The following is a 27,019-nucleotide window of genomic DNA, read 5'->3' as shown; positions in this document are numbered from 1 at the left end:
TTTATTCAGTGTGTTGAATTGTGTTTGCCCATATGACTTTGTGCTTTGATTTAAACTGGATTCAGTGCCTGTTAGCTACAAACCCAATTCTCAAAGGGGATGGAGCTCCGTGGAGTGGTGTTTACTATTCTGTACATTACAGTAAATTAACTTATGATTGCTCTAACTTGATGTGTATCTTGCTGTTTTTATATTCGCCATCCTTTAAGTTCCACACTTCTAATCATACGTAATGACACTCTACGTCCTGTTGTTACTACATGCTAAATTTAAATTGCACTAACACCTTGGTGGGTAAAATAAATATGTTGCTCTGTAATGGTGTTGACGACCAGTGAGAGAAAAATGTGTGATTTGCTAGGGGCCATTTTGGCTCCGGCCAAACGGTTTGTGCCAAGAGCCAGGATGGCTGCCAGTTTCTCAAACAATTGCAGACACCTGTGATGAATGGCTCAATGGTTTCAGCTCCACTGACCCAGCTGCACTTGTATGGGGATTGTGTATGGAGACAAAAAGGCCTGTGAGCAGGAGATAGACTCAGGGTTTAGAAAACCCCATGTTGCTTCAGGCCTGTGTAGAAGGATTTTGACATGAAACGGCAATAGTGGAAGAGGTTTGGTTTTAATTGTTTTGTTCTCCATGTTGTATGTTTTTAAAAAGTTATGTCTGAGTATATTATGATAGTTTTGCCACAATGGCACACTTTCATTCATCAACATTTCTTCATATCAATTTTGATTAATTTATTAAATAAAATTGAATGTTTTGAAATATTGATGTTAGAATCTACTAATTTCAAAGATTAAGGCCTGTTCACACCAAGAATGATAACTATAAAGATACAAAATAATGATAACTATATAACTGTACATACCAGAGGAAGATATTGTTCTGTTTATCACTCTGGCCGAACAAAGTGCTGTACACAAAAATTAGTAACACAAAAAATAATAAACAGTTTAAAACAGAACAATCATTGTAAGCTAAAAGCAACAGAAAATAAATACGTTGTGAGGCATGACTTGAACTCAGACAGAGAGGAAGTCGATCTAATATAAAGTGGGAGCTTGTTCCACAGTGTGGGGCCAGCCACTTCAAATGCTCAGTCTCCCCTTGATTTTAGCCGGGTTCTAGGTATCTGAAGAAGTTTCGTTTCAGATCTAAGACTTCTAGTGGGAGAATAAAAATGGAGTAAGTCAGATAGCTAAGAAGGTGCTAAATCATTTATACACCAGTATTAAAATTGTATATTCAATTCTAAAATTTATCGGTAGCCAATGAAGGGATCTCAAAAGGGGGGTGGCATGGTCAAATTTCCTCTTTCCCTTTAGGAATCTCACCGCAGCGTTTTGAACAATCTGTAGCGTGCCGTTTGGGACTTTGATACACCAAAATAAAGGGAGTTGCAATAGTCCTGGCGCGAGGTAATAAGAGCATGGATCGCAGTCTCCAACGAGCGCTTAGGGAGATAAGATTTGATTTTCGCTATAGAGCAAAGATAGAAAAAGCTAGATCTAATGACAGCACTAATTTGCTTATTGAATTTGAGGGAACTATCTAACATCACACTTAAATTCCGTAGGCCTACCTGGGGAGAGATAGATACTGTAAATCTAGAGATCCAAGGTCCTTATCATGTCTGCCTGGTTTCTGACGGGTTAAAAACAATAACTTCTCTTTTGTCTGAGTTCAAAAATAGAAAATTCTTGCCAAGCCAAGGTTTTACCTCCTCAAGACACGCTGTCACACTGTCTAGAGCACTCTTATTCTTGCTAGATAAAGGCATATAAATCTGCATGTCATCAGCATAACAGTGAAACGAGACATTGTGTTTCCTAAAAATAGAACCCAGAGGAAGAAGATATAGAGAAAGTAAGACAGGAGCTAAGACAGAACCCTGAGGCACACCGCAAGATAAATTTTGGAGGGAAGAGGAGAAACGTCCCATTTTTACAGAAAAAACATCTATTAGTTAAAAAAGATTTGAACCAGCTTAAGACCTCGCCCCCTAGGCCAACGTAAGATTCCAGCCGAGAAACGAGAATCGTATGGTCAACAGTATCAAAAGCAGAAGACAAATCTAACATTACTAAAATGACGGAATCTCCCGAATCTGTACCCATATAAATGTCATTGAGAACTCTTGTAAGAGCGGTTTCTGTGCTATGCAGAGATTTAAACCCTGATTGAAACTTTTCAAAAATATGATTGTCATTTAAGAAGGTCCGAAGCTGTAAAAATATCATTGTTTCTAATACCTTGGAAATGAACGGCACAATGGATATAGGATGAAAGTTTGATAAAATAAAGGCATCAAGTGAGGGTTTCTTTAGTACAGGTGTAATTGAGGCAATTTTCAAACTCGAGGGTATAGCTCCTTCAAGCAAGGATTTATTATATAATGACACCAACCCAGGGCCGACAGTATCAAATAATTGTCTCAGATAACGAGGAAGTAAAGTGTCATACATACAAAAGGAAGGTTTAAGTTTAAACATTACTTCCTTTACAGAATGTAGAGAGACAGGATTGAAAGAGGTCCAGAGGGTAGGTGAACTCATGTCTGTCGGTATTTCCTGATCGGAGACTTGAAATCGGGCTCTCAAATTAGAAACTTTATTGCCAAAGTAGCTAACAAAATCCTCACAGAGTGCTAAAGACGGGCAGCGAAGAGAGTTTATAGGGGGATTTAAAACGAAGTTAAGCTCCCGAAAAAAGTGCTTTTGGGGTGTGGTGATGTTTCTCAATCAATTTAGTAAAATAGGAAGCCTTAGCTTTCTTAACCGCATTCTGATATACCAATAGGCAGTCCCTTAAGGTCTTTTTTCCACTTCCTTTCTGCTTTCCTGCACGACTGTCTCAAGGAGCGTATACTATGATCAACCCATGGCTTCGATTTGGATTTAGATTTTGACTTGAAAGACTTGAATGGAGCAGAAAGACTTAAAGTATCTTCCCAAACAGTATTTAATAGGGAAAAATGATGCTCCACATTATCGTTACAGTTGTGGTGTGGACACTGCTATTCTTTTAAATTTAGAACAATTTTTAGAGCTATATCTTTATTGTTATCGTTTTAGTTATCTATTATCAAATTATCTATTACATTTATTTAAATTTTATTTTCAATTTGTTTTTTCAGTTTAATTTAGTTTTCATAGTTTCAATTTATCATCAAGTTTTAGTTTTGTTTTAGTTTTTTTAGTGTTCTAGTTTCAGTTTATTTACTTTTAGTATAAGGGCTACCCAAGTTCATGTGCTAACTGGTATAATTTTAATTTATTTTATATTAGTTTGTTTGGGAGTCATGGGAATGTATTTTAGTTTAATTTTTGTTTTTATTTTAAACTATGTTTTTTATTTACATTACATTTGAAAACTGATGGAAAGTCTATTAGATACAATTATGAGATGTACTTTGATCTGATCTACAGCCACTTATTAAGCATCAGCTACTGTGTGTGATAATGTGTAATTGATGTCCATTAAGTCCTCTTTTCTTTTGTATCGCTCTGTTGCATTTGTTGTCGTTTAATTTATTGCAAACTAACACATGAACCATGAGATTGCATGAAAGACCTCTTTAGAGCACTATGATGTTTGCTTGACTCACCTCTGAGCTGCAACATTTGTTTTGCTTTTGCAGAGAGACATGCTGGACGTTAATCAGATTATGAAGGACTTGGCCAGCATGGTGCATGAACAAGGAGACACCATAGGTGAGATCTTATGTGTGTGTATGTGTTTGTGACTCTTTGTTTCCATTTAAGAGTCTATTGACTCATCCTTGTTTGTCTGGCCTTTTATTGATAATCACTCCTCCCCCCCCATATCCACCCCATAATCCCCTGCTGTGCTGATCTGAAGTTTCAGGGGAGAAAACAAGACATCACCTTCACTAGCTCAATACATGACAGACAGACAGAGAGTTAGTCTCTGCAACGCAAGGCCTCTAGAGGAGACTAAGATCAGAGAAGATCCTCAAAGATTCAGTTTATAGATAACCGGCAGAGAAAGACAGGGGAAGCATGATTCAGGAACTGAAGGTGTTTTCACATAGTTCATTTTAAAAGAACCAAACCCAGTTCACTTAAAGTGAACCAGAAAGGGAACCAGCCGAAAGTGAACTCAGTCCTTTTGGTGTTCACAATATAGTGGACTCAAAAGAGAACCTGGTTCTTTTTTTGGTCTTCTTCAGCATTGAAGTGATCTCAGACCCTTTGTTGTTCACACCACAACCTCAAAAGCGCTCACAAGCGCTTGCACCCAAAATTGTATCCAGGTTGTCGTAGAAGGGACAGGAATCCTTCATTTCAGCTGACTCCCCACTTCGACACATTTTGTCACAGGTGCTTCTGTCGTAGGTTTTATTTTTTATTATTTTCATTTTTTACGCGGCATTGTAACACGGTTCTGTTATAGCCTCTTTTAGGGGTGGGCGATATGGCAGGAAAATCACGATTCATGATTTTATCACGACTCTTTTCATGTTGTTTTTACTATTTTGCAAGTGACAGAGCAGTAACAGACAAACTAATTTCCCTATTTTAAAAATGTAGCCTTACAACAACATAAAACAGAACTAAACCATGTAGGCCATAGTGGGCGAAGATAAAAATATTTATTTCTGCTATTATCTCTGTTATTAAAAATAAGAACAAAGATGCACATTACAAATACACAACATAATAAACAAAGGAGCTGTATGTAAGATTGTGGCCAAAACTGGTACTGCAATCACTTCGGTGTATCCCCTCCCCCTCCCCCCTGACTCGAGGTTGCCAGATAGGATGCAGGATCCAGCACGAACGTTTGTAGCTGCAGCTGTGGTAACTAGAGCAGAGCTGGCAACCCAGATGCTGAAACACAACTGACTTCGTGATTGGTAGATAGGTGGAGGGTGGCGCTTCAGGCCAAAACACAACATGACAACATCAACATCAGTTGAGGGCTGCAACTTCACTTTTTAAATTACAATATCCTGGCCGGACTACTGTTGTCAGTGATATAAGTATTTGAAATGAACATGATTTCTTAATGTCTAGTGACATATCAGGGCCATTTTATGATTAATTGAAATACATTTCTTACATACAGCTCCTTTAAATAAACAGTGCTTTAATTTTTTCAGCCACAGTAGGTGTAGACCTATTGAATAACAAATCTAAAAAATAAAACACATAGACTAAAGTACATAGACTTCACTGTATAAATTATACATGATTCTTATTTAAGCTACTGAAGTTGATAATGAAGTGATTTTCTCTTTTGTTGTTTTATTAACATTAAGGGCTAGTGACAGATTTAGCAAATCTCATAATGCATATCCATTGTCATACTTCACATTATGCTTAAAAATGCACTTGTAGCATTTAAAACAATAGATTTTCATTGTTTTTTATTTATTTAGAAATAATAGTAAAGAAATTATACAAAACAGCGTTAATATAATCCATAATATTAAAATAATTATCAGTTTATCTGTATCAGCCAGATATCAGTGGATCTGAGTATTTGTCTCAGATGTTGGAAACACATTTAATCCTATTTTAAATACTTTTCACTTTATTTAGCCTTTTCTGTGCTGAAGTATATAACCATATGACTGGAAAGAAAGTCATACAGTATGTAGAGCTGCACGATTTATGCGAACTTGATTCAAACACCAATGCTATCTCATTCCTAAATGACAGTGATTCTGTCTATTAAACCTTTGACACAATCACAGTGAAACAGCGTTGGCGCTGCCGCTGATCCAGAGAGAGCAGTGTCATGTATAGGTTTGAAAACGCTTCACAAACAGTCTTTTCAACCACACAGTATCATTATTTCTCTTACAATAATTCAAATGATCACAGTACTGGAATAAAAGTTTATAGTTTGTATATAAACACTGATGTCTATGCTAGCGATCAAAATCACCCTTTAAAAAGGTAGGTGGCGACAAGTGACTGTTTGTCATTGAATCATTCATTCAAAAGATGGTAATTCATCCAGTAATGAAACGTGTAGTCTTTATGTGTCATTGAATCATTAATTCAAACCATTTTTTTTGCAAAAAATAATTCAAATTCATTAAATATTTTTTAAATAGAATGCAGCAATTTACATTTTGTGACTTAAATGTCCCTTAAATATTTTTCACATTTTGTGCGTTCCACTCATTCCTGTTCTCCCCTATATATTGTTGATCACAGATTGCTGTGCATGTGCGTGAGCACACATTGGTATTTCATTCACTTCAGTTTATAAAAGTCATGTGTTTGAGAACATCAAATGTAAAAGATTTTATAGAGTTGATTATGATATAGTTACGTAAGATCAGAGACCCTTAGCCATGGCTTCTCTGTTGGATAATGCCCATTCCTGTTCTAATTGGTGCCCATCCAGTCCTGTGTCCTTTCCTCCGGCTGTTTTAATTAATCCTGTGTGTACTGTACATTCAACAGGCCAGATGAGAAAAGACACTATGATTCCTTCAGGAGAGGTTAAGGATGTGTTTTGCATAGTCTTCATTCTTATTTAACACTCTCACGGTCACAATACAACAGCAGCTCATGGGAAAAGGAGAGAAAATGGAGGAGTAACACAATAAGGAGTTCACAAGAGAAAAGGCATATTGACACTTTCCTCGTCCCCAGCATCTTCCTCGCACGGACACTTAACATTTACACAGGGAAATGATGTCAGACATGCTGAAGGTTATCACAAGTTATGACTAGCAAAATAGCTAGATTCTAGTGGGACACACAGTATACAATAAACCACCCCCATTAATGTCGTTCTGCCCTTTAGAAGGACACTTGAGGATGTAGGTGGACTATATTTTGTTTTCCTCTGTGCTACTTTGGGACTTCTCATTACGCTACATGCATTATTATTTACTATATTTTGTCATTTTCTGTTTTTCTTGTCCTGCAAACTTTGTTTAAAAGATGATGCATTTGTTCTGTTCCAAAACTGTGCCTATCTGGGCAATATTCTTGGATATCTTAAATGCTATCCTAATACTTTTTCACAAAATTATGCCACTGTACCTAATTTTGATCATGCTGTAGGACAATATTTTTTAATAATATATGTTTTAATATTTCTATTTTATATTTTCTATACTGAAAATAGTTTCTTCCAATTAAAATAAAATGACATTTTACACTGAAAAAAAAAATGATTAGTTGAATTTAATTTTTTTTTATCGTAAGTGGTTGCACAATTGATTTTAGCTACATTTAAACAAATGCATTAAGTTGAACTTAATCAATTTTAGTTTTTTTTTAAAGTTTTTTTTGTCAGTTCAACTTAGAAAATGTACTTCATGATGTAACATAAAATAACAGTTTTTGTTGAAATAAAATAAATTATTTAAGATTACTGATTATGACTGAATTCAACTAAACTGTTTTACTGAAGCATAACTGATTACCTGATTTATCCGGTATGGTAAAAATTAATACTCTTCAGCACAATGGTAACCACAAAATTCTTAAACATAACTGAACATTAAACATTAACATAAACTACAACATCTTTCCCCTTTACTGAAAAACACATAAAATAACACTTAATCCGTGAATTTACTCTCCTAATGCAGTCCCTTGCAAAGCATGCTGGGAACTACAGATCCACTGCCAGGTTAGTTGTCAACCACAAATATTCATGTAGGCTAGTTTAAACACAAATGAAGTAAGTATTTAAATATATTTGATGAATTGGACAAAATTAAGTTGTGACAAAATGTTAAATTGTGTTAGAATGTATTGTAAAGTAAAGTTTTCCAAAATAAAAATACTTAGATAAAGTAAAGATACTTGAAAAATGCTTTGTTACGGTATTAAAAAAAATACATACATTTAAAAATGATTGCATACATTTCAGCTAGTTGCCAAAGTTTAGTTTTTTGTTTGAAGTTCTAAATAACTTAAACTAAACAAACTAAAACTTGAAAAAGTGACAAAAACACACAACAAAAATGGAAAAATAAAAAAATAAAATGGAATTCAAAATATTAACAAAGACTTTAGTATACGAATGATACTAAAATAACACTAATTATGAGTTTCCATTTTGGTTGCTTATGTAGACGGTTTACATTGAGGCAGCTCAATAGGTTTTGAAACGGATGTAATGTCAGTGGATTATATACTGAAAGTTTTCATGGAAGTAAAGCCATTCAACTCCCTCATACTCTTTTTCTTTCTCTTTTTTAACACTGAGTACATGCAAGGTTTGAATTAGGGGGTTTAGGACATGTGTGCAATTCCAACTGTCATCTTTCACATCCCAAAGATTTTTTTTTTTTCCTTTAAAGCCACAGCTTAAGGATGAAAAGCGGTTGTAATATGTTCCTGGAACTATGCCCTGCAAAAACACTCTCTTAATCATGTTTTTGATGGTTATGAGATTGTAAACACTTATATGCACACGCAAACATTTCATGGATGCATGTTTAAAAAAAAATAATTTATATATATATATAAATATATATTTAGCTGTTGCATCAAGACGTGAGGTTTACAGGCCTTCCTCAGATCTGTGCATGAAGGTAAGGCCAGGACAAAAAAAAGCATTTCAGTTATGCTAAGTGTCCATTAGAGTTAAAAGAGCCTGAAATAGAAATGGCTAAATTGCTCTTTACCATTGTACCTAGGGTGTTTCTTAGGAGGTGGATGTGAATAAAGTCTCTGTATGGCCGTGGTTGAAGGAGGAGGGGGAGATTGACAGATGAGGCAAGTAAACAAGTGCAGGAAGTTTGGATATGTGCTTTTAGCACAGCTTTATAGACAGGTGGGCTTCTGTGACAAAGCCAGAACGACATACCTGAAGGAACCAGTCATGCTGTGCTGAGCTGTTGTCCAGTGGAAAATGCTCACTCACAAACAGGACTATGTTATAAGGTAAAAATAAAATAAAAATTACGATATATTTACTATTTTAAATTAGTATATTTATTATATATTTAGTATATTTTTATAGGCTGCTTTTTAAATATAGTTATTTAAAATGAGCTAATATCAACACAGTTCTTGAAAAGTTTGTCACAACTTAATTTCATTGCATGCAATCTTGTTTAATTTGTGAAGTTTATTTAATTAACATTGGGATTACATGTATAATGTTTTTTTTTTCTCTCTAAAATGTAATATTTGACTAAATTAAAATATAATCATTTATTTATGCCTTGTTGTATACAATGAAAAAACTCAGTTGTCAGTGTTCTATGAATATGCAATTTAAGTGTATTAAAATTCGTCAAAGACTTTAGATATACAAAGACGGTGCACTCATATTACTACAAATGGGAGAAAGTGCAACCCGCAATATGACTGAGTAAGTCCCGCCTTCTAAATAAAAGAGCCAATCAACAACTGGTAAAGGTATTATGTAGTAATATTATAATAGTGATATGTGGTCCCATTCTCTGTCAATAGCATAGCAGTGCATACGACACAGCTCACACAAGTCACTTTCAAACCAAGCAGCTTTCTGTTGGTCAATCTTGAAATCTTTTTCTTTTTTCTCCTCACGTGAAACTTTCCATTGCGCAGATTCCTATTAAAATGACCTGATTTTGCCTATACAATTTAGCAGAAATGTGACCACACTATTAAAGTACGATAACTTCATTGGCACATAGCCTGACATGTTCTGATATGATGCATATGTGCAGAGTGCAGCCATTTTCTAAATCCTGTTGCTGTTTCATCTAGTTAGTTACTATTTCGTATAAATGTTAATTCATACTGTATCATATGCATATGTTACTTCCATGTTTACATTTCCTCAAGTGTGCTTGTATTGCCACATCTGTCTTACTGCATCTGTGTATTTACTGCTTAAGCATTGCTTAAGATTGTCTGTGTACATAGTGCGCCTATTCATTCCGTAAAGAGGTGATTTGATTCTGCTTCTATACGAATGCTTAATTGTGTTCCAACTTAATTGGCTGTTTGTTTTACGGCTCAGCTTTGTGCCTTTCTAATTGGTTGATTCTTTAATTATTTATAGCCTAATGTTTTCAGGAGTATTCAATGTGCGCTCTTGTGTGTGTTTGGTAGTGACCAACTGAGGAGTTTCTAGATAAGAGCTCGTCAAGCCTGTTCATTTAGAGTCATTGTAAAATGTGTCCCTGTAATTCTTAAATGAATTGAGGGTGATGGAAATTAAAAAGCAACAGTTGTTGTATTATGTTTTCAGAGCCTGTTTGCCCATGTTTGGCAGTTGATAAGGTTGTATTACACAGAGTAGGACTCTGCATATAAAAAATGAATTAACATCTCTTCCTGTGAATCAGCTAGTTTTAAAGCACAAACAGTACAGGCCTTTTTGGATCCCAGTGCTACACACTTCATCTCTACAGTTGTTGTTTTTATTTTTTTATTTTTTTTATTAGATTTGGTTTAGTTGGTGAATTAAACATTTAAGCTATACACTGTATTTCTGTTCCAAAATCTAGCTTACTTAGCCAAACCTTATCTTGGCAACATTTCAGGCTTTATACTGATGTGAGGCAAGTTCAAAACAGTCTAGGCAAGTACTTTTTATTTACTACTGAGAAAAATGTATTTTGATACAAGATAAATATCTAGTCCAAAATTGATTGATTGATTGTATTGTATTTTTGTAGGGTATCAAGACATTATCTTAGTGTTCTGGTAACGTCAGTGACAAGTAAAATCCCATTCATTACTGTACTGTATGTCTACATTTTAACAATAATGCATAAATCGTTAAAGACAAACAATATGATGATGTAGAATCCAAAAGTATGTGTGATTTCAACTTAATTTTAACATTCCTTGTTTCTGATTCAAATGATGTCATTTCCAATGCTTCATGTGATGTTATTCATTCATTCATAGCATAATGTAGGTACCTAGTTTTGTACATTTGTCTGATTTTTATTTTTTTGCTTGAAATCATTTTGAAATATTGTGTTTTTCCTCTCAGAGCTGTTTGACTTGGTTCATGGCTTAACACTCTTTATTGTGGAATATTTTAAAATCTCTGTGGACAACATGAATGGAAAGAATTCTGTACTTCTGGAACCAAGGCTGTTGAAGAAAAAAAATGGGCGGTCACTGTTGAGCTCTACTGAAATCAACTAAGCGCAAGTCGAGTCTCTTGTGTGCTTCGTGCATGGATCCGTTTGTGCCACGTACACAAGTGACAGTTTATGGAGTTGCTATTTGAAAAGCATTTCCAATCATTCACTTACAAAGTTCCATTTCAATTGGGACGCCGCTATTGAAGATAAGTGCTTGTGTAGACTGTAAACAGTGAGGCGGCTCTATAAGTTTTGGAACTGAATTGCTCAATAACTTTGATAAAATTCCATTTCGAATGTCTTTTTGACACGAGTGACGCTAATAAGAGGTTGGTTGCCCTGCAGGGTATCTTTAGCAGACATGGCTGATGATTCATCAAGCACAGAGCCCTCTTTTCAGTTTCGCTATTGAAATATTGATTGATAAGTCTCTGTATGATGTGTCATCTCCCTTCAGTGTTTCTAAATGAGCCATTTCTCATTTCCACCCAGATTCTGTGTGCATATATTGGTTTTAGATGACATGTCAGTAATCTCAGATGGAGACAGAAGAAATGTTCACACTGGTAGGTTACATTGGTCACCGGAGAAGGTACTGAGCACTTCCTGAATAACGTGCAGCCCACACACACTTACTGATAGTGCTTTGTGTAAACTTTAGTTTGTTCGTTCCAGTCTGCTGTACTCTAAACCTTATTCTTGCTATTTTTCACATTTGTGACTCAATGAATCTTGTTGTCCAGGAGAGCGGGCTTGTGACAAGAACATAAACTTAAAAAACAAGAACTAAATGGGAAACTACACTGTCCGGCAAAAAAACACAAAAAACAAAACATAGGCAGATGGTTAAGAGTCCAAAAATCGATGCACATCTTGATGGAAATAACATCACAACATTTATTTCCATCAAAAGGTGCATCAATTTTTGGTCAAGGTATTGTATTGACAATGCAAGAGTCAAGCACTCTGTAAAGTCTACTCCAGCACATCCTGCTTTCAATGATTTTAAGGTCTGGAATCAGAGACGCCAATTCATGTGTGAAAATGATTCTTCATTCTCCCTCCTAACCATTCTTTCACAATTTGAGCCTGATGAATCTTGGCTTTGTCATCCTGGAATATGGCAATGATGTGTCTTCCTATATGGTTTGAAAAGCCACACTCTCCATCATTTAGGGTTAGAAGAACTGTTGCCAAACATATAACATGCATACATGCAAAAACATAATAATCACTGCAATAATGATCCAATCTCTTAAGCATTTGCCTATTCAAATCCAGAAAGCAACTTTATTTTTGGACGGGCAGTGTTGTGGTACAACAGCTTCTACACAGGTTTAATTATATCATGGAGCGACTGCTCTCCACCCAGCTCAATTAATCTCTTACCAGAAATAGAAAAAAAACAAAAAACCATGGGGTTGAAATGAATGTCAGGAAGGTGGGATGAAATATTACAGGTTGATAGCATGTTAGAGCTCTTGTTAATCCATTTAAAAAAGGCCACCTAATGGAAAGACGAATAAAATAAAAATATTCTTTCCATGCAAACCCCCCTTCACCTCCCTTTCCACATCTCACGGCGACGGCTCAGACCAGCACCAAATCAAATCAGAGAAAGATAAACAAAACTTCATTAGTTCCTCCAGCTAGGCGGAGGTGAGGTCTACAATGTTCCCCTCAGCTGAGCCTGCCCTGCTTTAACCCCGCTGTAACTCCCCCGCTTCTGCTTTCGTTCTGCTCTCCTGTGTGGTGAACCGCACATTTGTTTTTAATTGGGAAGGGAATTGACTTTGCATTTGAATCAATGTTCTCACTTGCTCGTATACGTACATGCGCATTGAAACAAGACGACTCATTTGGATTATTCAAAGTTAATAATTGGCTGACTTTCCTATGAATCAAGGAAGCAAGGACATAACCGAGTCTTTGTGTGTTTCCAGCTGATTATCATACAGTATGTGTGTTTCTAAGCACAATTCTCTTGCGGAAAATGTCTTTTTGTGATGTGTTTCTTAAGTAGAATATTAGCTAATCTTGCCTTGGTATTATAAGACATGCAACAACTATTTGTGTATGCTTCAAATGGTCACACTACTGATAATCATTAAAGTACTTTCACAGATTTTTAGAATAACACTCTCATTTCACAGACCAGTAAGGCAGTAAATGCTTCCCAAAACAAGGCAGAATTGAATCTTAATAATTCATATGGCACAACTGCATCCTACAAGGCTAATCCCTGTGATAAAGAGCACCTTATAATTCACCTAAAAATTAACATTCTCATCTGACACCAAAACATTTTCTGTTTTCAGTTGTAATTTAATGTGATGCCCTTTTTTATTATTATTCTCACTATGAATGTAGGCAAGGTTATGCAGTGAATAATGACATTTTTGGGCGGTTTCATCTAAATGCAAAGTTATTGTATGGCTTAACTACTTTTTTGATTGTTTTTAAATAATGTAAAAAACATATTTACATTGTTTTTTAATAAAATAATAATTAATTTATATATTAGTATGCTGTTGTTGTATGGCATCTCTAGTTTTGTGTTCAACAGAAAAACAAATAATAGCATGCTGGTTTGGAACAATATGAGGGTGAGTAAATAATGACAGAAGTGTCTTTTTTTTTTTTTTTTGGCTGAACTCTTCCTTTCAACATGGCCTTTTGTGATGATGGTGTATTGAGACCACAAAATGTAATGCAGCTTTAGTTTTTGGCAGCGTTAACATTGGGCACTTTGCTCTGTAATCCATTTCTCCCTGGGAAAGAGAACATGAATGAGAGAGTGGGTATGTTAATAAAGGTGCTGTGGTACAACACATGCTTGGGCTTTTTTTTTTTGTGTGTATGTGTATGAGTGAGTCACACATTCTCTTATGAATTTTAAGGTTTTGCACATAGGCTGAAAATCACTTGGAAATAGTTTGAATAACCTGATCACATTGTAACACTGTGTACCTCAAAAAAACATGACAACAATAGTAGGCTAATGCTTGTTTTCTTTTCACAGACAGCATTGAAGACTACATTCAGACCACTTCATCACACGTGGACTCAGCCAATCAGGAGCTTGCAAAAGCCAGTCATTATCAGGTATGTTATTGACTTTTTGGAAAGCTACTGCATTATGTCACACAAAAAGCAGTTTGGTACAGTGTGTAAAAGGAGTCTTTCGGTAACTATGAACACGGTTATTGTTACAGGTTTGTTTATTAGATTCAGTTGACATCACACAATGAGATTTTCAACATGCTGTACCAATTACCTGACGGGTAGACCATAAACCTATTTGAAAATTTCATTGATTGTTCACTTGCTCAGTTTAAGTATTAAATATTGTGTTTGTTGAAACAGAATGGCTGTGTATTACACCTTTGTCTATCCTGGTGCCATGCATAATTAACTAATTTAATGGATGTTTTTATTCAAATTGACTTCATTTGCATTTAAAGAATTTATTTTATCAGCCATCAGTTTATGCATTCCCTTGAAACCAAATCAATGTTTTGGCTATATAACCTTGAACATGGTGGTTGCAAACACTGTTAGATGAAATTATAAATTAATCATTTGAAATGATAAATAAATTATTAAACATGTACAAAGCACGTAGCTTTTTGTGTTGCCACTTTTTATTGCTCATTGAACAATTTTAAACAATTGTTAAACTTGATTTTGTTACCTATGAGATACAAAAGGGATTTTTATACTAAATAAATTACTCATTTCAACAATCTACTCGATCACAACAACAGGTTACATATGATGTCCCTTGGCTATCTTTAATAATATATTGACAAAATTGTCATTGGTATAATGAAAAATCCCCACTTGCATGCTTCCAAACTTTTGAACGGGAAGTGGTATGTGTTCATTTTCTTTTGGATATTTTGGTAACACTTTATTTTGATGGTCCCTTTTGAACGTTCTGTTAACTATAAGTAACTTTGCAACTATAACTAACTCTCATTAGAGTATTAGTAGACTGTCTGCGTAATTTCTGCAAACACTTTATTGTGATGCTCCTCTAACAGACACTATACTGACTATAAGTAACTTTTCAACTGCATGTCAACTTATTCTAACCCTAACCCTACCAGACTACGAATACTATACTAATGCTCTAATATGAGTTAGTAGACATGTAGTAGGTGCAATGTTATTTCTAGACAACCGAATGTGTTAAAGGGACCATCAAAATAAAGTGAAACCGAAATTTTTTCTTCTTCTTTTTTAGGTTTCTCCACCTCATTGACTCCCCCAGTCGGCCTTATAGAAATCATTTCACCTCATCATCATTTACTTTCTATCTCTGTTGTCCAGTCATAGTGAGACACTTTCAACCGTTGTTGTCTGCTTAGAGCATATGTGCACCTTTTTCTACTGTACTTTGACAACCCCAAACTTACACTTTGACCTTTGTTTTCTTATATTCCTGTCTGATTAGAGCAGTTGGTGTTGGTTGTGGCCTTTTCGCATCGTTCTTCTCTGAGGTTCACAGTAAAAACACTGGCTAATAATGGGTGGTCATGCACGTGTGCTCTCACACGTTCATGCGTTTGTGTTTCTACCCGTTCACCGGTTCCCATCTATGTGAGTTTGTGTGTCAAATCAATGAAGGTCCCAAAGAGGTGCTTTAGCGTTCCTCTCTTGGCCGTAGTTTTCTCGCCTCTTCCTTCCTCCACTTACAAGAGCGCAAGGGAGTAAATGAGTGAGTAGCAACAGCTTTTGGATTAATTGTCATTTCATTATCTCAAGGAGAGCTCAGCCGTGACCACACTCACGCAGAGCAATTTAGCACTTCGTCGGTCCCGCTGCCGCCCACCCCGAGGGGAGGAGGGAACCGCTCCTGGCTTAGGGCGCTACCCCATTTCCTTCCGAACATCTCCCATAAACCCACAGTGTTGAACATTGCGCACGCAAGTCAATTAAAAATAGCAAGTCATTTTCTTTCTGTGGCCCAAAATGTCAGTTAACCGAACGCAGGAAATAAATTGAATCTATAATCCATCAAGCCAAAAGCAGTTCCTCTCCGCTCATGGAAGGTCTGTAAATGACAAGAATGATGTTGTATCAGCCCCATCAGAGTTCAATGGACCACGATGGAACATGATTGTTCATTACCATGCTGCTGCTCCAAACTCTAAACTCAAATGAACAGACAGTGAACAGAGTTCACACCATAATACAGACTCCAGACTTCAATTACCATTATTCATTTTCTCACTCTCTCCATTACAAGGCCATTTTGTGATGTGGAAAAGTGCTTTACTGGGTGCTTAGTTAAGTTAACCTTAACCTTAGTTAAGTTTATTCAATTCAGTTCTAAGATCAGAAGTATTTTCTTTTACAATTATTATGTCCATTTTCCCGATATACTGCTTTATACAATAATGGCTTTACTTTTATAATTAACATACATTTTAGACTCACTATTTATAGTTATTTTCTCCATGTTTGCTCCTCAATGCAAATAGTGAACATAGCCACAGCAGAGGCTTTGCATACAGTATCTCTAAGAAACACTCTTTCCTGAATTAATCAGATTTTTTGTATGAATCATTTGAACAAAAGATTCAATGACACACTCATAAACATTCAATTGAATTATTTTTACACTGTACCCATTCACTATTTATACAGCATATATATCATTCACTGTACTCTGTCTATACCCATATTGTGAGTCATTGATTCACTCATTAAAGCAATTCAGGAACGAAACAATTGACTGTATTTATGAGTGAGTTTTTTTGAAACCATTCAAAGTTTTGGTTTTTGGTAAAAGAAAAAACAAATCTTGGTAAAGTTTTTGAAATAACACTCTTAAGGTCACCAAAGCTGCATTTATTTAATATTTTGTTAAATTTACAATACCGGTTTTCTTTTTTCTTTTTTTATGCAATTTATTCCTGTGATGGCAAAGCTGAATTTTCATTCTTCCGTGTCACATGATCCATCAGAATCATTATAATTTGCTGATTTGGTGCTCAAGAAACATTTATTATTATTATTATTATTATTATTATTATTATTATTATTATTATTTATATTTATTTATTTATATTTTTGTGGAAACCATGATATATTTAACAATTCTTTGATGAATAGAAACTTCAAAAGAACAGCATTTATATGAAATATTTTTTGTAAATGTTAAAGTCTAATTTTTACTTTTGATCAATGTATTGCACTGTTTAACTGTTTAAAAGTTTTCTCAATTCTATTAGATGAAAATGTGGATGCATTCATAAAAATGAAGTGGTTTTCAAGGAGTGAGGAAACATATGGTATGACTAGTAAAAAGATTTTTTTTTTGAAGAAGAAAAGGTTGGGAGTCACTGCCCTTGTTGAGATAAGACATAAAAAAATGAGCATGGTAATCTAGTATAAAAAACAATAACATAACCACTATTGTGCAACAAACATTTTTTCACAGATTATTGCTTACACATAGCTCATATCTGGTGTGTACTAGAACATTTTTTTGTGTGTGTGGGCCGTGTTAGGCTGTATTTATGTCAGTTGGATGATCTCGTGGCCTGCAGAGTGTGACAGTGAGCGTGGTGTTGGATTATTATTTGCTATCTGGTTGTACATAAGCCGCATGTTGTCCCGATTGCACTGAATCCATGCAGACCAGACGGCTTATGTGTGTGCCCAGAGCAGATTCACTGCTTCGGCATACCCTCCGTAACCCTTCCTCCCACACGCACGAAACATATGGGAGCCAAAGCGTGATCTAAGGGGGCAGAATGAAATTCAATTTATTAGTATCACTATTACTGTTGCGAATACTTTGGGTTAGGGACTTGATGATACCTCATATCATGTAGTTTGTGGAGGAGAGGTGTGCTGTTACTTTACTGAGCAATCAGACTTTTGATTTTCCCCTGGTAGATGATAAAATGGGCAAAAAATACAATGTAATTTATTTATAGTAAAGGATGGATCCGAGTTATATCTGCGGACCATTATCTGTCGCATTTGGCTGGTTGGGTTTGACAGTTAGGCCTGGTTTCACAGACAGGGCTTAGATTAAGCCAGGATTAGGCCTTAGTTCAATTAGGACATTTAAGTGGCTTTTATAAACGTGCCCTAGAAATTACTGGTGTGCATCTTGAGACAAAACAATGGCACTGATATATTTTAAGATATGTCAGTGCCAGTTGTTTTCAGTTAAAACAGTTCAAACATGCATTTTAGTCTGGGACTAGGCCAGTGGGGAAAGTGGGGGTGCTGTTTTCACAGGATTGTAAATGTAACGTAAATATTTGTTCATTTACATTTATTCATTTTAAGCATTTAGTCATTTATTTGTAATAAACACTTTAAGTGGGCTATTTAAAAAGTGTTAGCACTATTTATAGCCTATGTTAAATTATGTTTTTTAAAACATACGTGCAGAGTGTGACGTCATATTGTGTGTGCGCGTAGAAAGAATTCGCTCAAATAAAAAAAAATTGTTCGCAGTCGCTCTACTCCTGAGCACAGTCAGTGTTGTGTTAGGTAGGCACTAGCAGGTTTTTTGTGGTCATTTCTATTTCCTGTCACTCTGCAGGTTCTTTTATTGTATATGACAGTGTAAACAGCCCAAACCCCTTTTATTTAAAGGCTTAATTTATGTCCCGTAGACCGGTTCGTTGCATTACTATTGAAAGCAGTGTCAATAATGTCAAAAATGTGATGTGCAGTCAAGTTCGGGTGTGTGTATGCTGTTTAAATGAGTGTTCTCACCGATACGCTTATTCAAAACTGAATCAACATTGAATTTCAGAATAATGAATTGTTTGCATCAAATCTGTTATGTTCCTGTTTATTACATAGAAGCTGCTTTGAAACAATCTGTATTGTAAATAAAGATGACTTGACTTGATTTGACCATTATGCCTTCTTTTGACCTGGCAGCAACAACCAAGACCAGCCTAACACCACTTAGTAACCACATAGCAACACTTAGCAACCACCCTAGTAACTTTACATTAGTAAAAATGACTTCGAACAACTTAGCATCTGTATACTGTAGCAATGCCCTGCCAACATTTTTGCATGGAAAAGCATCACCCACATCTTCTCCTGAAGATGTAAAATTTTGTTACATCCAATATTTGCTTTACGCTGGTGACAACTCTCGTTGTCAAAATGTGGTGTATGAATAAAAATAGGCTTATATTATAACGAGAAAACATCTTTGTGGTTTACTCGTTCTGTACAAGTGAATTGCTCTTTTTTGTTGAAAGTTTGTCAGGTTTGTGTAATGAATGCAGAAAGCAGCTGATCAGTGCTATGTCATGCTGTGATCAGGCACAGCAATGCAAATCAATCATGCTGTGTAATTTAGGCAACGGTGATGAATGGAGTTTAGATGGTTGTGATGACTGCCACATAGGCCTGTATGTAATATTGGAGCTGAAGTGTAATGAATATGTATGTGAATGAGGGGACGCTGTAGAGAGTTTAGCATAGGAACATTATTCTCCATGAGTTGAAATGTGGCAATGTTGGAATGCAATAGCATAGCTTACTTATAAAAATACGCTACAGCGATTGAAACAGATGGTGAGACTGTGGTACTTATAGGGATGTACTGATGCAGACATTAACTGATACTGAAAGCCCATTATATTATATTATATTATATTATATTATATTATATTATATTATATTATTCCCTTTAAGAATGTAAATAGATTTGTTTTATTGTCATAATGATTCCTAATGACTTAAGTGCTACCTTTTTCAAAATAATCAGCACCAAACTTTTCAATAACTGTCCCTCTTAACAATTCATATAAAGCAGCTGCTGCATTTTCTACAATTACGAAAACTGTAATTCAAACATTTGGCAATCTAGAGATGTCCAAATAAAAATAATTTGCTTGTCGTCTCAAACTTCTGTAGGTGTCAGGATCAAGGTACAACATTAAAACCCTCCTTGTTCATCTGTAACGCTTTCTTCCACTGAGTTTTCATGTACTTGTGTACAGCAGCCTAAGGCAAAGAACGACGTGCTTTTTTATTCATTTTGCCGAAGGCTGAACTGCAAAGTGGGGACCTCAAGTTCCTGTTTATTTGCTGTGTCTTTTAAACATCATAATCAGGAAGACTTGGATTCTGAATTTTTATGTAAATTACACGTAAGCCGATTACAAGCCAGGCAGTGGCAGCGCAAACATTATTTATTTTATGGACCTTCAATTTTCTGAGGAGATGAGATAAAGGCAGAATAATATAATGACGGTAATCATCATGCTGCGTTATTATATTACAAAGATGTTTCTCATGTCACACAAGGCAAATTACTCTCTACCCCCTCTTTCTCTATCTTAAAACCAATGTCGTTCACATGATGAGTTGGTCCAGCAGAAACAGTATGTTGCACTTCCCCTCATATAAATGTCTTTTACAAGTGGAAAATTGGTTTTCATATGTTACATCTAATGTAAAACCATATTAATTTAGGGGAAAAAATGCCCAAGAATTAAATGACCCTCCGACTTCATCCTCAGGTGGAAAATAGTTCTACTAGTGGCCTAAATATAAAGTAGTTCTGATAAAACCCATTACAATTAAAACTACCCTATACAGTAAAAATCTACTCTTGTCATTCCCAGGAATAAAAATATATTTTATATATTTAAATATATATATATTATAGATTTAAGAGATTGTTTCAGTGAAGCATATTAATGTTTTTGACCATCAAAGAGTACTGAAAGGAAAAATATCATGGTTTCCTCAAAAATATTAAGCAGCACAACTGCTTTCAACAATGATAATAATGATAATAGTAAGAAATGTTTCCTGAGCACCAAATCAGCATATTATAATGAATTCTGAAGGATCATGTGATACTGAAGACTAGAGAAAAGATGCTGAAAATGTATTTTCAATTGTAATAATTTCACAATATTGCTGTGTCAGAATTGATGAGCATGAGCCTTTTTTCAAAAAAAGTAGTGACATCAGTGCATTTTTGCACAAAGTGAAAATATTGAAGAACTTCTAATGTTGAAAAACTTCTAATGAAATTACCAGCACATATTCATACAGTATTTTAATCATTTATAAGACTACCCTAAAAAACTTTTTCTATATCAAGGTGCTTTAGTTTTAGTGCCTCTACGGCAGCTTGACTAAATTGGGTACATGGAGAGGGAGAAAATTCATTTCCTTTTTCCTTTTCTCTCCTCTCGCCGGCACTTCACTCCATCAGCTTCCCTTTCATCCTTAAGTCATTTTCCCTTTCTCTTTCTCACTCTGTGAATGTCTGCACTCTCCATCTCCACCTCCCCTCCCCACCGCAGCATCAGGAAAAAATCCAAGCTCCAAAATGGAGCAACAGTTGTATTGTCACCTAAAGCTTTTTTTGTTCCCTTTTTACCTGATTTATTTTCCTGTTTTCTCTGAATAACAGAGCAGGCCTAGGATAACACAGAGTGAAAATCAGCACCAAGAGACTGTATGCTGAGTGATAGAGCGAACGAGGGAGAGAGAGAGAGAGAGAGGGAAAGTTTATAAGGCGCGGTTTTGGAGAAATGTAAGAAAGAAGCGAGGGAATCTATGGTGACCAGCTGCAAGAGAGGAGATAGCAGAGAGAGGCTTTTAATTCCCAATCCCTACAGAGCCTTTGAAAATTACCAATCTTCTTATCACAGACGCAGGGCTGCTTATGCAAATTGTTGTGGAGTGGAACGTTTAAACGGAAAATTACTCGACAGCAGTTTTTTTTTTTGCCTTCTTCCCTCCCTCCCCCTCTCCCTCCCCCTCCCCCACATGCACACTTCCACATAGAAAGCCTGTTTCCAGTCTCAGATAAGAAGATGAATTGCTCTTCGCGCTTTGAAGCACGTCAGGATTTAAAGACTCCAGCCTAGCTGTGGTCTACAACTGGTGCTCTTTCTGGCTTTGTCAATAAAAAAAAAAAGGAAGGTATTTCAAAACAACACAGAATCTGCACTCAGTCCGCGTAATCGGAAAACAACATTTATTGAAACGCACTCAGCAAGCAAATTCTATTCACTGTTGTTTGTTTTTCCCACACTTGTTGGTCGCATTGGTTCTGAACTGGATCTCAGACATGACACAGCAATGGATAGATTCCAGTCTTAGATGTTGAAAGTCCAAATGAAAGCAGTTTTCCAAAATTCTTTTGAAAGCAGAGTAGGGCTTCCTCCCGCCGCGGCGTCTTATCAGAGCTGAAGAGCATCAGAGAGCCAGATGGGTTTTGCGAACGCTGTTCAGTCAGAACTCGAGCGCGGTGGAGAATGCGGCTCTCTCATAGTTGTCCAACCGCTCTTGACTTTAGGCCACAATTCAATTCTGTCTTTGAGAAATCATTTTCAAAGCATGTCTCTGTATTGAGGAGAGCGCCTATAGAGGTCAATTGATGGCAGCGCCTTCATTTTGTATTGGGGTATTGCGTTGGTGACGAGAAACTGTTTGGAAAATGATGGTGTAATTTTGTTCTTTTATTCCATGCATGTCCTTTTGTACCTAGACTGGCCAGTTGTACTGGATAATGACTGTTGATTTATTGATTTTAACAGTGGTGTGCGACTGAGAAAGAATTTATTTTATGGATTTTTTTTTTTTGTGCAAATCTATGTGATATTACAGAGTCTTTCTTTCTGTTGTTATTAGTCTATTAAGAGTAGCTGGATGGTATCTGAATGCATTTTCAGTAACTGTGTCCATCCTCACAAGACTCTATAATTTAACTAGTATTTTCTATATCTTGAGAGTACGCTGAAAAAAAAAAGGTGTAGAAACATGTTTCACATGTTACGCCAAGTACCGGCATGAAATTTTGACGTAGACAAACTTTAGAAACTGTAGAAAAATAGTATTTTCTAGTAAAACATACTCCAGTAATCTTTGTTATATAATTTTTTTTACAGTCTAGTTTGTTTTTGTTTATGTCATATTTGCATAATTTACTCACCCTCGTGTTGTTTTAAACTTGTGTGCCTTTCTTTCTTCTGTGGAGCACAATATAGCAGAACACTGACACAGCATTATGCTGTAATAAAAAGTGAATGGTGACAAGGGGCTTCCAAGCTCCAAAAAATAATAAAAACAAACACAAAAATGCTATGCTAAACGTCTCCACTGCAGTTCACAACTCAATGAATGTGAATATTTGCATATTCAAGTGTAGAAATAAGAATTGAGAGCTACAGCAACAGGAAATATGTTTAAGCAATGCATGCATGGCTTCAGAAGACCTGGAATATAATGCATGTTGTTGAATGGAATACTTTTATAGTGCTATAGACCTTATGTAGCTCCGCCCCTTTTGAGCGCTGCGCTTGTTGTCTTTTGTCTTCCGGTTTGTATTTCCACAGCGATCTTAAGTATTCATGAATGAACTGCCCGTTTTAAAATCTTAACGGTCTACTGACATATGTTAAGACATCTGCTTTAAACATTACAATGCTCGTGATAACTTTCGTCAACTCTACAATAAGTAAATCCACTTCACCAGCTAATTACTCTTCGACAGCGATGCCATAGAAATATACAGAGCTACCGCTAAAACTGAAGTTCAAAGACAATATTCTAAAGATGGCTGTGCAATTGTTTCTCTGGCGCATAAGGTCTATAGTGCTTTATAGAGCATGTATAGTGCTTTATAGAGCATGTAAGAGCATGGTCACCATTCACATTGTATGGAAAACATCCTGCCAATCAATTTTTGTGTTAAACAAGGCAAGTTAAAAAGGTTTATAATGACATGAAAATGAGTAAATTATGACAAATTAAATTTTTAGGTGAACTATCATTAATCGAACAGTAACATCTCAAACCTTTTTCTTCTTTTCTTCTGTCTTCCACAGAGGCAGCTAAGGAGGAGGAAGTGTTATCTGCTAATCGCTGGAGTGCTGCTTCTTACTTTGCTTATCATCATTATTGCAGTTTCAGCCAGAAAATGAGAGCAAGACCACTGGTAAGCAATGTCTGTTGTGGCCAGTCTGTAATATAAACAACAACATTAAAAAAAGAAAGTGAGAGAGGATACAATAGGGACAGCACAAATATATATATATATTTATATATATATATATATATATATATATATATATAGTATATGTGTGTGTGTGTGTGTGTATATAACATATAATACATGTAATCAAAGTCCACTGAAGGCGAACAGAGTTGAACCCATGTACAGTGTTTATTAAATCCCAACATGAACAGATACAGAGTAAACAGATACTTGGCTTGACTTGATCCATGAACTAAACTTGACCATGAAACAAAACTCACCATCAGCGGTTACAGGAAACAAACAAAGCTAGACAAGAGAAAATGAGGGCTACATATACACAAAGGCTAATGACTACATGAATGACTAAACAAACACAGTGAACCAATCAAAACGTGACACACAAAACAAGGAACAAATCAGAACATGACACGTTCAGCAAAAGGGGCACATGACAGTATCACATTATGGGATAAAGGAATCACATGACAAACAGGAACATGACTATGAGAATTATAGAAATCAAAGACATGAAAACAAACTAAACAAATCAGATGTGACTATAGCATAGTATTTATAGCAAGTAGCAATTTAAGAAAAAAAACTTGCTTCCTCATTTCAGGAACTAACAACACAGTCAATCAAATTGTAAATTTACCTGCTGTATGTATACCCAAAACACAGAGCAGATCATTCTAAACAATTCATTTTGACTGTAGCAGGTCATTTAGAAATCTGTTGTCATCACTGAATACTAGTAAAATATCCAATGCCTCCAACTGGCCCTTGTTTAAAACTTTTAAAGACTATCATCTCCATGAAAAAAAAAAAAAAGGTTTTAAAACAATCTTGCTTACCTAATTGTTTCTTGACATTTGTGTAACCTGAACCGGCGTATCAGGATGCTATTTTTCACTGCGAAAAGCCAATGCGTGAAATCGCTTCAGACTAATATTTCACCCATGGGCAGCCTCTCTGAGGGGACTGGGATTTTATCAGTTAGATGGATTACCTCCTCATTCATCTCTGAAAGGCCAACTGACAATTACACTCTTCTGTTATTCATTTATCCTCACAATCTACTTTTATTCGTTCATTGACTCATTCATTAGTTCATTGGTTTTTCTCATTCATCTATCTGTGTGAGGAGGAAGAGTGTTGGAAACTGGGTGAGGACTGACTCCATTTCCATGATATGTTTATCTGTGTGTTCGATCTCTCGCGGCCTCCCTCGGGGAGACGAGGCTGAGTGACAGCCTGGACTCCCTCTCGTATCGATCCGTACACTCTCCGCTCTCCCGCTTTTCCTCTGGCAACACGCACACACCTCCTTTTATGTGGTGTGTGTGAAACTGAAAGTAGATAGCATCTTTAATTAAGTAGCTCTTAACTCGCATTTGTGAAATAGAGTGAAACACTGAGCATAAGTTGTTTGAACTTTAGTGCTAAGATCTCATCTTTTACCAAGCGCTTGAGCGAATAAGAACAGTTGAGAGATTTTGTCACTAAAAACATCACTCAACTCAAGCATGCTTGGCCATATGCACTGTTTGCAAATGGAGAACTCTTAAGTACTAATTGAAGTATTGATGTATATTGATGTAATTTCAGTATTCCAACACTCCTGTCGTTTTGACCTACAACTCATTTATGCTGTTATTATCTCTTTTATAATTTAAATACAATTTTTTTAGAAGAAACTGTAAGTGGTGCTTTTGCTGTCATGTTATGTGGTTGCTAGGGTGTGTGTTTTAGGTTGCTGGGTGGTTGGCTCAATTCAGAAGAGTACCCACAATATTGATTTCTGTATGGCTTGGGTCCCATTTTTGAATAAGAATAGGGAAGTTCACACCACTGTGATGATAATGACACAAAGGAACAATATTTCAGAATGATTTTTTTTCAGCTTATGAATAAATAAAAATCCTGCCTGAAAGAGCTTAAGCATATTAGATAGATAGATAGATAGATAGATAGATAGATAGATAGATAGAAATATTAAAAAGTAACTAAAAAACTGTAATATTGAGTTAATGCATATAAAAACGCAAAACATTCTCACCTGTGAAAGGTTATCCCATTTCTGTGGGAATTTAAATCTTGGTGGTTTCCCAACCAGAATCTGCGAAAGATTGATTGTTACGGTGAGTGATGACACACTAGCTATGTTTCCATCCACACGTTTTTATCCGAATTAAGTGATATCGAATGAAAAATGCCTTATGGAAACAGTAAAATTCGATTGAATTTCATGAATATCGACTCAAATGAAATGCGTTTGGTCTCATCGGATTTTATCTTGATCTATATACGGCTTATGCGATAAACGCTGATGGAAACGTTATTTGCCGAATATCGTCGGGCATTTACGTGCATCTGCATCATCATAGCAATGTGTTGATAGCGTCGTTGTTTTCTTATTATAGCTTGATATGTCGCTATCAGCTGGCACATAAGCACTATTACAACTTGTGCAATATTGATCATTTGTTGGTAGATGGCGCGATCCATTTTGTCTAGCAAAACTTTGTTCGCAAATGTTTGCTTGAATGTTGTGCGATTCAGTGCGAAAATGAATGGAAACACTTTAAAATGTCTCAAATCAATTCAATATACCAATTTGATCGCAAAACAGCATGTGACGTCATTACTCACAGGTTTTTATTCGCTTTAAAGCCGTTGGATGGAGACACACTTTCACCAGCTTTATTCGGTTTTTTCATACAGTTTTTTTACCGAACTTCAGATAATTCAATTGACAAGTGGATGGAAACTTAGCTAGTGTCCGTTCCAAGATGGTGGGCTCCTCATCTGAGCAGTCAAATGTGGAATCTATGTATAAATTGAAATGGTCTATGGAGTTTGACAAGGAAGGCATTTCAATAAATAATCATGTGCTAATCTTGAACAACCTAAACGTCACCTAGTAAAAACAACTTGATCATACCTAGATTTGAAATCACATAAAAGGATTT

General features: G+C 35.8%; 1 protein-coding gene across 1 annotated transcript in view; it reads left to right on the top strand.

Moving 5' to 3' along the window:
• The window catches only part of tsnare1 (T-SNARE Domain Containing 1), a 124,561-nt gene that overhangs the window by 81,587 nt on the left and 15,955 nt on the right, over nt 1–27,019 (top strand). The window contains exons 9-11 of the mRNA XM_084088506.1: nt 3,647–3,719; nt 14,067–14,149; nt 23,896–24,005. Coding sequence (XP_083944632.1) covers nt 3,647–3,719; nt 14,067–14,149; nt 23,896–23,991 — 252 coding nt within the window. The 3' untranslated portion in view covers nt 23,992–24,005. The remainder of the gene's footprint in view (nt 1–3,646; nt 3,720–14,066; nt 14,150–23,895; nt 24,006–27,019) is intronic.

This window comes from Abramis brama (genome assembly GCF_963993115.1).
Source record: "Abramis brama genome assembly, chromosome: 17".
In the NCBI taxonomy this organism is placed as follows: Eukaryota; Metazoa; Chordata; class Actinopteri; order Cypriniformes; family Leuciscidae; genus Abramis; species Abramis brama.
Note: the sequence above shows the minus strand (reverse complement) of the source record. Positions and strands in the feature narration are given on the sequence as shown.